At 46.9% G+C, this 15,011-nt stretch overlaps 5 protein-coding genes across 5 annotated transcripts; 3 read left to right on the forward strand and 2 right to left on the reverse strand.

The window, feature by feature from the left end:
• The first annotated feature begins 468 nt into the window (after positions 1-468).
• Positions 469-3,002, forward strand: GGI43DRAFT_427245 (uncharacterized protein). The gene is made up of 2 exons (XM_083208784.1): positions 469-1,958; positions 2,045-3,002. Exons 1-2 carry the CDS (start codon positions 679-681, stop codon positions 2,253-2,255), a joined length of 1,491 nt encoding a protein of 496 aa, XP_083066324.1. The 5' UTR covers positions 469-678; the 3' UTR covers positions 2,256-3,002.
• On the reverse strand, positions 2,313-3,279 carry GGI43DRAFT_378694 (substrate-binding domain-containing protein; the record flags this gene model as incomplete). Its single annotated transcript, XM_083202731.1, has 2 exons — positions 2,313-2,938; positions 3,021-3,279. 2 exons carry the CDS (start codon positions 3,277-3,279, stop codon positions 2,313-2,315), a joined length of 885 nt encoding a protein of 294 aa, XP_083066325.1.
• Positions 3,280-3,990: 711 nt separating this feature from the next.
• GGI43DRAFT_21891 (major facilitator superfamily domain-containing protein) lies at positions 3,991-6,034 on the forward strand. The gene is made up of 3 exons (XM_083200311.1): positions 3,991-4,596; positions 4,683-4,938; positions 5,017-6,034. Exons 1-3 carry the CDS (start codon positions 4,236-4,238, stop codon positions 5,948-5,950), a joined length of 1,551 nt encoding a protein of 516 aa, XP_083066326.1. The 5' UTR covers positions 3,991-4,235; the 3' UTR covers positions 5,951-6,034.
• A 590-nt stretch (positions 6,035-6,624) lies between these two features.
• Positions 6,625-12,344, forward strand: GGI43DRAFT_21893 (P-loop containing nucleoside triphosphate hydrolase protein). The gene is made up of 17 exons (XM_083200313.1): positions 6,625-6,866; positions 6,944-7,074; positions 7,136-7,664; positions 7,723-7,952; positions 8,009-8,291; positions 8,345-8,578; positions 8,652-9,406; positions 9,456-9,618; positions 9,683-10,036; positions 10,105-10,225; positions 10,280-10,351; positions 10,413-10,463; positions 10,531-10,595; positions 10,657-10,798; positions 10,862-11,338; positions 11,405-11,878; positions 11,937-12,344. Exons 1-17 carry the CDS (start codon positions 6,767-6,769, stop codon positions 12,190-12,192), a joined length of 4,437 nt encoding a protein of 1,478 aa, XP_083066327.1. The 5' UTR covers positions 6,625-6,766; the 3' UTR covers positions 12,193-12,344.
• GGI43DRAFT_391012 (uncharacterized protein) lies at positions 12,274-15,005 on the reverse strand. Its single transcript, XM_083204384.1, has one exon. The coding sequence runs from the start codon at positions 14,627-14,629 to the stop codon at positions 12,497-12,499; it is 2,133 nt and encodes a 710-aa protein (XP_083066328.1). The 5' UTR covers positions 14,630-15,005; the 3' UTR covers positions 12,274-12,496.
• Between the last annotated feature and the right edge of the window lie 6 nt (positions 15,006-15,011).

A 15,011-nucleotide genomic window follows, 5' to 3' on the forward strand; every position in this document is an offset into this window, starting at 1 on the left:
TATTTTTTGGCTTACATTTCCTAACTTGTAACATGACAGAAAGTAAATTGCTGGAAAAAGCAGGGGGTGACCAGTATTGTAATTGAGTATGAATAATCACAATATTATTATTCTTCGACTTTGGTTTTACTCATATGGTTAAAATAAATTCAAATCGCAAAATATCTTACCAGGTCGACATTACTAATTCGCGCTGTTTGCACAGGGACAATTCCAGAAAGATCAGGGGTTATATGATCCATCCAATATCTTATTTATTTGAGTCGAAAGGCCCCAAAAATAGTGATAGATGCCTGTTTCTGGATGGTATTGCTAGGGCAACGTCAAATAGCAGCTACAATCGACCATGTTATGGTGTTGATATTTGATACAGAAGGAACTGAGGATACAAGTAGTTTTAGGATGCGAAATGCCTTTCTTGATATTAGAACTATGATGGAATAATAACATAAAATCATCTAGTCAACCATTTCTTCAGCCTTTTTTCCTCCAGTCTCCAAGAGGTACATCTCGAGGGTTTGGTTCTTTCTACTGTTACCATTATCACACTCACCGTTTTATTCTATTCTCGTTTTTCTCTCACCACGAACTTATCATCGCCAACTCGTATTTTAAGATTTCCTTCTCTCTCTTTGTTATTTTCGAGGGCCGTTTAATAAAGCGACTGTCTACTCAACGATGTCAGTGGCACCACATGGCCCTTCGGCTGCGCAGAAAGCGCTATCCATCCCCGAGATGGTAAACATGATATTGGATGCCACGAAATGGAGCGATAACAGCAGTAATATTTTGGACTACAACGATCTCAAGCGAGCCATCTGCGTGAATCGACTTTGGTTTGATGTCGGAGCGGAGAAGTTGTGGGCTGTCTTGGAAAGTATTGATAGGCTTCTCGAAGTACCGCCTAAGCGCCGGCAGATTTATGCATCCAAAATGACTCAAATTTTAATTCATGGGCATGATCTTGAGAGATACTACTATGAATACTGGGGCCTCATATTTTGGAGATTGAAGGAAATTATCCTTGACGTCCACGCTTGGTACCAAACTCAACATGTGACGCCGTATTTGGTACCTTCTCTGCAATCCTTTAGCTTTTACTACGTCCCGGAGTCAAATTTCGAGCTGTTCCTATGCTTGGAGAGAGCATGCCCGTACTTGGAGGAAATTTCAATAACCACACCAAAGTTCATGGCCTCGTTTGAGTCATTTTCTAGATTTATACGACACGCCCAATTTCTCAAAACGGTGACAATTTCTTCATTTGGACGTGAACATTTCATGGCGAGTGGTGAACTTCTGTCATGTTTAGCACATTGCGGAAGATTAGAGCAGCTGAAGCTTCCATGGTGTTGGACCGAGGCTGCTGTACAGCAAGCCGCAGCCGAAATATTGCATTCGGGCGTTGTGCCTTTCTCAACAATTAAAAGATTATCTCTGCTTTCTTCGTCAATAGCTGTCAACAAGCTTGTTCCTCTGGTTGCAAACACCACACAGCTGACACTGATACTCCGAGACTCGAAATTTGATGCACTGGCGCATGTGTCAAGTCTACAAAATCTGGAAGCCCTGACTGTCTTTTACCAGCAACCCGAAGTCATCCCCGTCGAATCATTGATGGCACTGGGCGCTCTTTCAAAGCTCACAGCTCTTCACTTAAGCCCCCTTCCCTATAAGAATCTTGGCATCTATCTCTTGCAGTCTGATTTCTCGGACAATGACTGTGAGGCATTGGCCTGTCGATGGCCGTATCTCCGCCGCCTTCGACTTCGGATGCAGTGTAATATCTCTACCAATGCGGTGGAATTATTTCTAGCACATTGTCCGAACCTCCATACGTGCGAAATCTTCCAGCCACTCGATACCACTAATTTATTCACTACTGTCCCTGGCTACATGGTATTTCCACAGCTAACTAAGTTGACTTTGAGTTATTTAACGGGTAAGGGAATTATGAGGTCAGTTTGAATCTTGTTGCTCAGTCAAATCAATTCATCCAAGCTATTGCAAAATAGACTAACCGGATTATTTCTGTACCATCTAGACGATTGACACCAGCACAATTTTGTTATTCATTCGAGACTCAGTTTCCTGGCGTTAAAAAAATGAATCTTTGGACTGGCAATGGTGAGGAACACGACTATTACGAGAACGCTTTTGCGATGTGGCGAATCAGGAGGGCAGGAAGAACTTGGGATAACGAGAGTGATAGCGATAATTCTCAGGATAGTGATAGTAGTGGATTATTAATTTAGTATGATTAGCTGTTTTGTTAACAACTTTTTATGTTTAGGCTTCTCTGGCGAATACATTTACAGAGTCATTTCGCCTGAGCTCAAGCCTTTCCCTTCAACCAGCACGCCAGCTTTCCGTAGAATTGAGACACAGCTCGTTACAACATCAGGCTTCACACCCTCTGTCTTGGCCGGAAACTTGACAGTTTTGAGCCACTCTGTTGCATCCTCAGCCGAGTAATCCAGATTTGTTGAAATGTACTGCACCGCCTCGTCTGGGTTCGTGTTGAAATGCGCCACTCCCTTGTCTAGCTTCTCAAATAGATCCTTTACACGAGCATCGAGCCCTCCCTGGGTGAGCTTTGTCGACGCCACAATCTTCCAGCTGCTCCACGGCGTGTAGATCTCGCCCACGCGGCGAATCTCGCCAGAGTCGTAGTACTTTTTGGACGTAAAGTGCTCCCACATGAAGAAGTCTGCCTCGCCCGAGTTGACGGCGTTGCGCAGCCTCTCAAACGTGTTGAGGACGACGTGGTCGGAATAGGGCTCCGCGCCTGGGGTGGACAACCAGCCGTTCTTGTCGGCGAGGACGTAGCCCATCACGTAGCTGCCGGAGCCGATGCGCGAGACGCCAATCTTGCCGCCCTTGAGGGAGTCGACGGAAGTGATTTCGGGGCGTTTGGCGCCGGTTGAGATGGCCCAGCCTGTTTTTGCGTTAGAATTGTGATGATTTTGTATAAAATGACAGTATCTTTAAGACTGTCCGTCTTCCTTTGATGCACTTACAAAGCGGCGTCTCAACGTAGGTGCCCACCAGGCGATATCCTCCATCTCCCTCAACTCCATCCTTGCCCAGTCCTGCGATCCATGCTTCGGTCAAGCCAATACCGATATCAATCTCATTGGCCCGTAGAGCCGTAATCATGTGGCCAGTGCCTGAGGGAAAGGGGATGAGGGTAGCATCAAGGCCATAGTATTTCTGAGCAAAGTGCAGCGGGGTAGAAAAGTGCTCAGGCACGAAGCCGATGCGGAGGGGAGTAGCCATGATGAATCGATGGAGGATTTTACTGGTATATAAAAGAAGGAGTTTCTCCTTTTCCTCTTTATTCTGGATTGTATGGGAATAACAAGAGGTTGTAAAGGCGTTGATGAAGAGTTTTACCTCATTCTTGTTTGACTATTGCGCGCTGCCGCACAGAGTGGGGTTGAAGACATTGCGATGATGAAATAAGCTCTCAATTAGAAATTCGACATTTGCTTACTGAGCAACACAATGGAATGTCATCTGAGGTATTTGGGTTTATTACATCTTTCATCTTATTTGAACGAAGCATATGTAGATTTTCCTTGTACTATGCTGGCTCATTTCTTTTATACATCTTTAAATTCTCATCAGACTACTCTTAATAGGGCTGCGAAATCCAAGTATAGCTACAGGGATCTTCAGCCCCTCCGTCAAAGCTGTCGTCCACTACTAAAATGCTATTCGCTGTCAGCTCGGCTCAATTAACGAATCCTACATTTATTCACGCGGTAATAATGCAGGATCTATTTCAGCTGAGGGGACAGACCGGTTTTCTCTGCGTATCCACTCTATAGCACGCAGGGTTATATGTACACATTTTATACGGAATTCGCAAATCTGATTCGATATAGCCGCATTCACCGAGTGAGCCACCTTGGTTTAGCCTCACGATGCCACGATCTCTGGGCATTACCAACCGCAGGCTTGTCCTCGCATCAGAGATGGTGTGGCCAAGAGAAACGTTGCGCCGAGCATGACGGACCGGGGTCGTGATTACGAGTCTGGGGGATTCGATATTTCTGCTATTTCGTACTAGAATCCACCCTTTTTCTTTATCAATCTCCCCCAGTTTTTTTCGGCCCCTGTACCCACGACTATACTGAGCCACCCCAAGCATTATTGCTGCCGCGTGTTTTCTTACTCTTTCAATGATCTTCAATTAAAAAACGTCTATTTTTGCAGCTTGTTCTTCACTCATGTCGGACAACGAGCTAAACGCTCATGAGGATGCGCCTCTGCTGGGTGGATATGAGCGCGAACACGAACCCATCCTCGGCGACAATGAGAATGCGCCTCCAAACATCAACGCAGCACGATGGCAGGCAAAGACGAGAAAATCAATTGTCAGAACCATCGCAGTGGTCCAATGCGCCATCATCGGTACCGGCATGCTCTTGCTCATTCCTCTCTACCGTCTTATTGAGGATAGCGTCTGCCACGTTTATTACGGAGATGACTCTGTCGACCTGATTGATGAGATGAAGTGCAAAACGGATGAGGTCCAGGCTCAGATGGCATATCTGCTTGGATGGCTGGGGCTTTTCCAATCCATAATGAGTCCGTTTTCGCTCTATGTTACTGCGCGTGAATCATGAAGAATAGCACTACTAACTCTTGATGTCTCTATTCGCTCATATGTATAGGTCTGCTTTCGACGTTTCCCTTTGGCATGCTTGCCGATAAGATTGGTCGCAAGCCGACGATTCTATTTGCCAGCATCGGCATGGCATTGGGACCAATCTCTGGCCCGTTAATGCTCGGACTTTTCCAGTCCACAGTCCGCAAAAATCCTTATATTCTAATGACCAGCTCGCTCTTCCTCTTGTTTGGTGGTGGAGCCCAAGTTGTGCTAGCCATGTTGTACGCAATGGCCGCTGATGTTAGTTCTGAAAAGGAAAAGTAAGAAGCTCCTCATATTTCTAGCGACGAGTATGCGAAAGAAATACTGACTATGAATCGCTCAATTACTTTCTACAGAGCTGCTAGCTTCCTTCAACTCACGTTTGGTGCTACCGTGGGTGGCCTCGTCGGTCCTCTCCTAAATGGCTTTTTGATGCAAAAGTATGGTCCTTGGGTCCCCATCTGGGTCTCCATCTCCTGTATGCCCTTCATCTTCCTAGCATTATTCTTCATACCGGAGACACTTCCGGTTCATCGGAGGACGAAATTAAGCGACGGCGATTTATCTATGGAATCAGTGAAGCGGAAAATCGACGCAACACTGGTCGAGTTCAGAAAAGCTCTAAGCTTGTTTACTAACCCTAGTATTCCACTTACACTCCTTACTTTTCTGTTCCAGGCCGCACGATATACTGCTTATACCAGCACAATCTTACAATATGTCAGCAAGCATTTTGGATGGCGCCTCGCGGAGACCAGCTTCCTCTTGTCTCCTTTTGGACTTCTCAATTTGATCGTTCTGGCTGTTCTCCCTAGGATTTCCACACTTCTCATGTCGACCCGTTTCGGTTACTCTTCCTTTAAGAAGGACCTGCTGTTGACACGATACTCTACGGTGTTGCTTTTTGTTGGCGCTGTTATTGAGGGTTTCAGCCACAACATTATCTTATTCATCATTGGTCTCTTCATCGAAACCTTTGGAGCTGCTGTTAGCCCTTTGGCGCGAGCCACCATAACACACTACGTCGACCCAGAGCATACGTCCACGCTCTATGCTTTAATCAGCACAACTGAGATTTTTGGCACCTTTATCGGAGGACCCGCGCTGGCATGGTGCTTCGATATAGGCCTGCAAAGGAAGGGTCTCTGGATCGGCATGCCCTGGTTTTACATTGCGCTGCTATGCTTCATTGCCTGGGTTGGGCTCTTATTTGTGCAGCCCCCGCCAGCAAAGAGCGGTTCAGCCAACGGAAATGAGGATGGCGAGAGAGTCGACTCTCACGAAGATTAGCTCAAGTTGTGGCTTCTGTAATTCATATTTCTTTTTCATTTTTACTGTACATAGGATAAACCATTCATTAGGCGCAAACAAGAGAGACAAGACAGCTCTGTTTTATTCAATATCTTCTCGCTATCTATTTATACAAGAACAATACTCCTCTTGCTTGCTTACTGTGGAATGCTATCAGTTTACCTGCCTAAAATGGCGTCGGCCAACTCATTAGTGCACACCTCCAGACTTTCAAACCAATTCGCCAACCCAACCCGCCAATTACGCCTTAGGCCGCGCAACAATCACGCGGCCTGTGACGAGCTCCAGCGAAATAAGTTTAAACAAAAGTGCCCAATAGCGGACGGCTCATCCCCACTATCTGCAGGAACTAGAACGAAGCCGATAACAAAAGGGCAAAAGGCACAAGATAAAATCATTATTTGCAAGGCTCTAGGCTTCGGGTACGGGTAGAGGTGCTGGCTTTATGAGTCAACGCCGACGTAGCGGGTACAATTGCCGGATGTTCGTCAGCACCGTTGGAGTCAGCTCCGCGATATGCTCCACGCGTTGGTTGGTCTTTTTGTCGTCGATGATTAGGCGGCGATTCGTGCGTGCGTATTGGATATACGTATAGCCCCTCTGAAGGATCTGATAGCATAGTACAGTAGAAGTGGCAACCAGCTGCTTGTTGATGTTGATATAAACATTGTCTAAGCCTCCCCCACAATCTCTAAATATTCTTCAGCCTTACATCTTAAACAAGCTTTAAGGGACACCGTGCGATATGGAGTTATAATTGCTGTTGTAAAATAAACTCATTTGAACCTATTCATAATGATCCGCCAAAGAGCATATAACGCCACTGAATGTGGTGATGGCTTCCTTGGCCCAGGTGTCTGGGCTGAGGGCTGTCGAGGCGGTTTCGATTTCACGTGTACGACAACTACTTCCCATGTGCCAGATACATTGTTATCATAGATATTTTTGCTAACATGCTATTTCCTTGCGCAGTGTCTTTTGAAGAAAGCATCTTATCTATTCTTCCCTCTGCTCTATTTCTTCTGCTTTCGATCCCGAGAACCGTCTACCTTCTACGAACTCCCGACAAAATAAAGCGTCGATCAGCATACACACCGAAGCTTGTTAGTTTAGCACTTTTGAAATTACAAATAGTATAGCAGGATCCTAATCGATTTTGAATAGATCGTATCAAGCGCATATGCAGGCATCCAGGTTGGATGTCTAGCTCTTACAGCCTCTTCACGACACCTCGACACAAGATTCTCCATCGCCGCTGCCGTTCTCAGCCTCGTCGCCGCATGCTGCATCGTCCTTTTATCCCATATCGAACACGTTAAATCCATTCGTCCATCCTTCCTCTTGACCTCTTATCTCTTCACAACTCTCCTTTTCGATGCCGCCCGATTACGAACAGAATGGCTTCTCTCCGTGAATGTCTCGTATGCGGCGGTGCTCACGACTTCAACAATCTTAAAGTTGGCTTTGCTGGTGTTGGAAAACATCGAAAAGAGACGAATCTTGTTGGACTCGAATAAAACCCCGTCAACAGAGAGCACGAGCGGGCCGTTCAACCGCGGCTTCTTTGTGTGGCTCAACTCGCTGCTCATTACCGGCTGGGCTACTGTCTTGACACTCCATGATCTCCCCGCTATTTACGAAAAGCTTTCATCTGAAAAGCTGGCTGTAATTTTCTCGAAACGATGGGATAAGGGTATGTTTTATGGTTACATCGACTTTATTCATCTCTCAGCTAACATGCCCATCCCAAGTCACTCATGGTGGACGAAAAGCCTCTCTCTTTCTCAACACTATTTGGATCCTTAAGCTCGAAATTGCTGGCATTGTGATTCCTCGTTTGGCCGTAGTTGCCTTGACAATTGCCCAGCCTTTTCTTGTATCTCAAGCGCTGCGATTTCTGTCCATGCCCAAAGACGAACACTCTGACAATATCGGTTACGGCCTGATTGGTGCCTTTGCCTTCGTCTTTATCGGATCTGCTGTGCGTCTCAAATTCAGTAAAACATGTATGGTAGTGTAAGCTAATCATTATATTAGATTCTGACGGCATGGTACGAGCATCTTACTTTTCGAGTCGGCGCCATGATCCGAGGAGGTCTGATCGGCCTGATCTATCGCAAGATATTGAGGCTCTCGACCAGCGATTTGAACGAATCTTCCGCATTAGCGCTTATGGGCAATGATATTGAGACTCTAGCTGAACGTGCAAACGCTTTGATCATCGAAGCGTATGCCAACTCTCTTACAGTCGGTATCGCCGTCTATATGCTGTACGCCCAATTGGGTCCTGTCTGCGTTGCTCCTATTGTTATGGCTATCAGTAAGTGCTTCAACTGACCATCTTTATTTCTCTTTTGTACTCACAATCTATAGTCTCCATTGTGCTGTGCTGGTTCATTGGAAAGGTCCTCGTCAAACGCCAGACCGTCTACCAAAAGGCAACACAGGACCGCATCAATTTCACCTCCGAGGTGCTTGGCTCCATTAAAGCTGTCAAAATGTTGGGATACACTGAGCGTTTCACCGATCTGCTTGAAGATAAGCGGGATAGAGACTTGAGCGTTGGTAAACACTACCGAGAGATGATTGTATGGGCCAACACAGTTGGTAAGTCGACCTTTATTGCTATTGTAACCCCTCGTCCAGCATTCAGCCCAACTTACTCTGTGTCATCTACTAGGAAATGCCAATGTCAGTTTGACCCAGGCCGCTACCTTTGGTGCTTACGCCATTGTCGCCAAGCTCAGTAACAACCAGTCCTTCTCAGCATCGCAGGCCATCACTGCGTTGTCTATTCTCAACGTCATGGTAAACCCGCTCAGCTTCCTCCTCGGCAACATTTCAGCAGCCTACGGCGCATACGGTTGCTTTAAGCGTATTCAGGAATTCCTACTGCTTGGCGAAAAAATCGATAGCCGACAAATAAGCCCACAGTTGGGAGTGCCAACAAAGAGTGAGGAAACCGGATCACGCAGAAGCAGTATGGAACTCCGTCCACTTGATCGTTATACCGAGGAAGGAGAGCGCATCTTTATTTCCGAGGGAGATTTCTCATGGAAAGAGAAGAAAGTATTGAGCAACATCAACGTATCTTTCTCGCAAACACAATCTGGATCTCTTACTACGATTGTTGGTCCGATCGGCTCAGGAAAGTCAAGCCTGCTCAAGGCCATCCTTGGCGAAGCGTCTTCGACTGGAGGAAAAATCTCACTGTCAACTCCAAACATCGCTTTCTGTGATCAAACTCCCTGGGTGATGAATGCGACAATTAAGGATAACATTGTGGCGGAATCCGATTTCTTCGAAGACAAATGGTTTGATACTGTCGTTGAAGCTTGCGACTTGACTCAAGACTTTGCGCGCTTGCCAGATGGTGTTTCAACCGTTGTTGGAGACAAGGGAGTCAAGCTCAGTGGAGGTCAAAAGCAGAGACTTGTGAGTGTTTTCTATACTTTTTTTATGAAATATTTCTAACAATTCAAAGGCCATTGCCCGTGCCGTGTATGCCCGCAAGCCCATTGCCATATTTGATGATGTCTTTAGTGCATTGGATAAGACAACAGAACGCATCGTCTTTGCTCGCGTATTCAGCAAAGACGGCCTCCTACGTCGTAGCCGCACCACCATCATTCTTGCAACTCATTCCGGTAAGGGTTGAAGTCATCGTGTTTAGGAATGCATTGAACAACTTACTAAAGTAACCATCTCCAGTCCACCTCTTACCTAGCTCCGACCACATCATCGCCCTTGGCCAAGACGGCCAAGTTATCGAGCAAGGAGCCTTCGCCAAACTACGATCCAGCGGCAAATACATCCAAAGCCTCGATGTTACCGATGCACATTCCGATGATGAAAGCAGCGACGAAGATATCTCCAAGAAAGACGTTGTCGAAGAGATTAAGAACCTCATTCAGGTCAGCGAAGCCGAACAAGAAAATGAAGTAGAGCAGCCATTATCAAGTGATCGTAGTACATTCAAATACTACTTTTCCGCGATGAGACCCCTCAGCCTAGCCGTGGGCGGTGGATATATCGTCGGGCAGGCTTTCTCTGCTGCCTTCAGGGGTAAGTGAATCCTAGAAAAAGAAATATAAAAATATGTGATGCCGATCTTTGTCTAATAATTTATTTAGCTGTCTGGCTTACTTGGTGGGGTGACGGCCGAGGGCGACCCAGCAATGACGTGGGTTACTGGTTGAGTATTTTCACTGTCATGGCCGCCATAGAGGCTGTTTTGATCTCACTCGCAATCATGTAAGTCTTGCCTCATAACAAACATCAGTTATCACCTATTAACACTAATTCCAGGCACTTCCTGTTGATTATCGGACCTACTGTCAGCAAAAAATTCCACACTCGGATCTTGAACGCAGTTATGAGGTAACTTGTGCACCTAAATAATATGTTCACTCTCTTGAGTAATATTTAACATTGATAATAGGGCTCCAATGTCGTTCCTTTCCAACACTGACACTGGCTCGCTCATTAACCGGTAAGTTTCTTCTCTGTTCCTCATTTATATGATGTTTCATATTTCTAATATACTATTCTTGATACAGATTCAGCCAAGACTTGCGTCTAGTAGATATTGACCTTCCTGTCAACCTCGCAATTTTCCTCTTTGGTAAAAACTCTCCTTTCCTATGCCCAAAGTTAATTACTCGACTAACGTGATAAATATGCAGATGTCATGACTTGTATCAGCGTTACCGGACTGGCCGTTGGAGCAGTCAGCTACTTCGCTGCGGCCCTCCCTTTCATTATCGTCATCCTCCTCATAATCCAGCGATTCTACGTTCGAACCTCCAAGCAGCTTCGTATTTTAGAGTAAGCACCACAGCCCTTCTCGTCTTGTATAGCGTAAATACTTATCTTCTTTCTTCTTTATAGAATCGAACACAAAGCACCGCTGTACTCACACTTCCTCGAGTCCATCAATGGTCTCGCGACAATCCGCGCCTTTGGCTGGACTCTCCCCTATTCCACCAAGAGCCTCTCCCTCCTCGATAGAGCACAGAAGCCGTCATATCTTCTCAATTGTATCCAACGATGGCTTACGCTGGTCCTTGATCTGGTTGTTGCGATCCTCACCATCTTGCTCGTCGTTTTTGCCGTAACTCTAAGAGGAAAGCTGAATCCCGCACTCCTGGGCATTGCGCTGGTCAATATGATGAACCTGGGACTTAATCTGAAGGGCATCATCCTGGCATGGTCTCAGCTGGAAACATCTCTCGGAGCCGTCACTCGCATCAAGACCTTTGAAGAAACAACTCCCTCTGAGCTACTCCCCCACGAGAACAACACTCCTCCTGAAGAATGGCCTTCTCAGGGCTCCATTGAATTCGTCGACTTATCCGTACAATACGAGTATGTGTAAACCCTATTTCATTCTCTCTCCATTTGGCAATCAACAAGCTAATCCATCTACCACAGTTCTACTGCCCATCCCGTCCTCCGTAACATCTCCTTCACCATCCGCCCAGGCGAGAAACTCGGCCTCGTGGGCCGGAGCGGCAGCGGCAAAAGCTCTCTCATCCAGGCTCTCTTCCGCATGGCCAACACTCCCAACGGCGAAATCCTCCTTGATGGCCAAGATATCACCAAAATCCCCAAACCTCTCATCCGCCAGAAGCTCAGCTGTCTTACCCAGGATCCTTTCCTCTTCACGAACACGATACGGTTCAACGCCGACCCTCTTGGAGTTCACTCTGATGAGGCTATTGTCGACGCTCTGCAGCGAGCCGCTATATGGGACATTATTACCTCCAAGATCGATGCTGGCAAAAACCCTCTCGATGAGAAAATGGACGAGAACTTCTTCTCCCACGGACAGCGACAGCTGTTCTGCCTGGGCAGAGCACTCCTTAAGAAGAGCAGTATCCTCATCCTAGATGAGCCGACCAGCAAGTATGTTTATCTTATTTCCGAAAAGAATGAAAAAACAAAGACTAATCATTTCAACTAGCATCGATAACCAAACCGATGCGCAAATCCAACGCGTCATCAAATCCGAGTTCAAAGACCGCACAGTCATCATGATTGCCCACCGGCTCGATTCATTACTCGAATTCGATAGAATTGCTGTGCTAGAAGAAGGTTCGCTGGCAGAAATTGGCACTCCCGAAGAACTTCTAATGGAAGACGGTGGTGTTTTTGCGCAGTTGTATGATTCTGATAAAACGAATAAGAGGAGGAAATCAGACGAAATTTCACGAGCATGATGTTTCTTTTAGACGATATACGACTTTACGAGTTACTATTAAGCGGGCATGATTTACGGTTTGAGCATAGATATACAAATCATTATTAGAATATGACTTCTCATTTTTCATTTAAAGATTATCTAAGTTGTTCCATCCAATTCAATGCTATCCAAATCTTCTGCATAAACCAGATACGCCTTGCTGCTTTCATATGCGATAGTAAATTATAAAATATGTTTTCTAGATCCAAAAACTCAACAAGCTCATCATCACAACTACTAGGTGGCCAAACTTTGAGTGAAGCCCTCGTATTGATTCACTATCAGCGTAGCATATATGTAAGATCCGGGATATCCTGCAACAATTTGGCCACAGTTTCCTCATCTTCAGCACTCAAACTCAGTCGTACTGGCGAAAATTGCATAGGTGACGCGCCAGCAGACATTGTATGTGCATGGCGAGTCGGCGTGACTTGAGGCGGCGTCATTGGTTTCGAAAGCGGGCTGGGGAACAGCGGTGTTGATGGTGTCTTGGCCCCTCGCTTAAAAGGCTTGGCAAGCGTCTGACCCAGATGCCAAGACAAGGGTCGCTTGCTGGCTTTCTCTATCTTTGGCGATGTGACTCTGGGGCTTTCATACACCGTTTCGAACTGAAAAGCGGACTGGGGGTCGATGCTGTTACGGCTGCTGCTGAAAGCTCCCTCATCCTCAGTAAAAGACGGCGAGTCAATCGGTGTAGCGGTCATCATCTCGCCCCAGTCATCGTCACCATCTTCGTCTTGCTTTATAGGCAGAGTCGGTGGAATCTTAATAGGGGTGGGAATATGTGCCCGAGTATGAAGAGGCGGCGGATCAAGAGATAAGGACTGCCGAACCGAGTCGACTTTAGGCTCTTTAGGTGATTGCACTTCTCGTTCATCTGGTTTCTGAAACTCATTGGCCAAGGGATGTCTAGCAACCGCTGGCGAGGGTGGAACACTGCTCGCCCAGCCAAATGACGATGCAGTAGGCGATGGGGCGGCAGACTTTACGGTCATTGACGAATTTCTCGAATGCCTTCCCAAAAACTCTCCAATTTCTACAGGTGCCGTTGAGTTCCAGTTGAACATGACTGCACCAGATCCGCCAAGGCGTCTACCTAGGACCACACGCCCAGTGATGGAATCTTCTTCCATCCATCTCCTCACTGTCTGAGTGGTTCGATCTCGAATTTGAGACCCGGACCAGCCGACTCGTACATAATTATCATCGTCTCCCAAATCATGCTTTCTCTTTGACCCAAACCGAGAGATTCGGTACCACGCCTTGCGCTCGCTGCTAGAAGCAAAAGTATCATCTATGATAACATCCGGAACAAGTTCTGCTTCTGTTGTAATAGCAGGCGTCGAAGGAAACAATTCGTCGAGCTTGGTGTGATCGACAGGGTACGATATGCCCAAATCTTTTAAGACCCAAGGTGTGTCTTGCTCAGCTGGCTGAGACTGCAAAGTAGTAGATGGCGATTCTAATTTTTTATTCTTGCCTGCAGCTGGCGACTCGGGCGTTTCATCTCGCGATTCCTGACGCTGGTGCTCAGGTTCTGCAGCCGTCTCAATATTTATAGGCGGCGGCAGCTGGTGCTCAGGTTCTGTAGCCGTCTCATTTTTTATAGGCGGCGACAGCTGGTCACCTTCCGGTTCTGGAACTGCAGCCTCCTCAGTGAGTTGAACAACTGCTATTGGCTGCTCCTCTTTCGTTTCAAAGCCATTTGGAATATCAATGGCATCTTCTTTCTGAACAGGCTCATCAACCGTAAATAACGGTTTATCAGGTTTCTCGTCATGTACTTCATGCTTAACATCAATCACCGGTATCTCGACATCCGAAGACGAGTCAGGTTGTTCGAGCTGAATAGCTGGGATCCCGTCCAGAGCCGGCGCTTCCGGCGTCACTTCAACACCCCAGACAACCTCGGTGGCATCGATATCCAATGACGGCACCACGGCCGGGTCCTTGCTCTTAGAATTATCCTCTCTCTGTAATTGATGTCCCTCTCCAAGGCTGATTGCAGAATCCACAACTCGATCGTCCCCGGACGTCTCAGAAGCTCTCCTTGCTCTTGGCTTCCTTTCCTCGTTTTCCAGCGTTGTAGTGTCCAATTTTTGCAAGGCCACCTCTTTCCAGGGGTCCGGCGACAAGGACCTCACCGAAGGTGCCGTCTGCAATGGCTTCAGCCCAGGACTTCTCCCCCATCCGGGACTCTCCTTGCCACTGGCGCTGCCGTCGGCACCACCGCCATTCCACCCACCCCACGCATCATCGTCTTCAAATCCTGGCGATCGTGACCGTGCAGGCGAACGGGAGTTTCTTCGAGGGAAAAGGCTGTCGGCAGAGAAATGCGCATTCTGGGGCGCGGCTGGGAGCTCTATCTTTGCTGGAGAGTCTACAGCCCACGGCGAACCCCAGGGATCTTCCATTCCAGGCGACTGGGCATGTCGCGGCGCCAAGCGACTGATGTAGAGAAAGAGAGGAGCCGATACGCAAAAAAATATATTATTATGGCGCTAGATATCATAAAATGAGTCGTAACATTGCGAATCTCGCAGTCGGGATCGAATTCCGATAGTATGCGGGCAATCTCGCTTCTCCTAGGGCGGTAATAGATTTAACCTCCTAGGATAATTGGAGATAGGAGTTGTTGAAGGGATATGGGCGATCGGATGGGGTCGGTAGTTTCGAAAAAAAGTTATCGTGATGATCTAAAAGGCCCAACAAGGTTCTCACCTCATCATCTCCAATTCCTTGTACAAGCTGCGGTGAGATGTGATTGAAAGAGAGAGAGACTGAAAATAGGCGTAT

The sequence above is a fragment of the Trichoderma evansii genome (genome assembly GCF_050947405.1).
Source record: "Trichoderma evansii strain SZMC 28006 chromosome Unknown GGI43scaffold_1, whole genome shotgun sequence".
In the NCBI taxonomy this organism is placed as follows: domain Eukaryota; kingdom Fungi; phylum Ascomycota; class Sordariomycetes; order Hypocreales; family Hypocreaceae; genus Trichoderma; species Trichoderma evansii.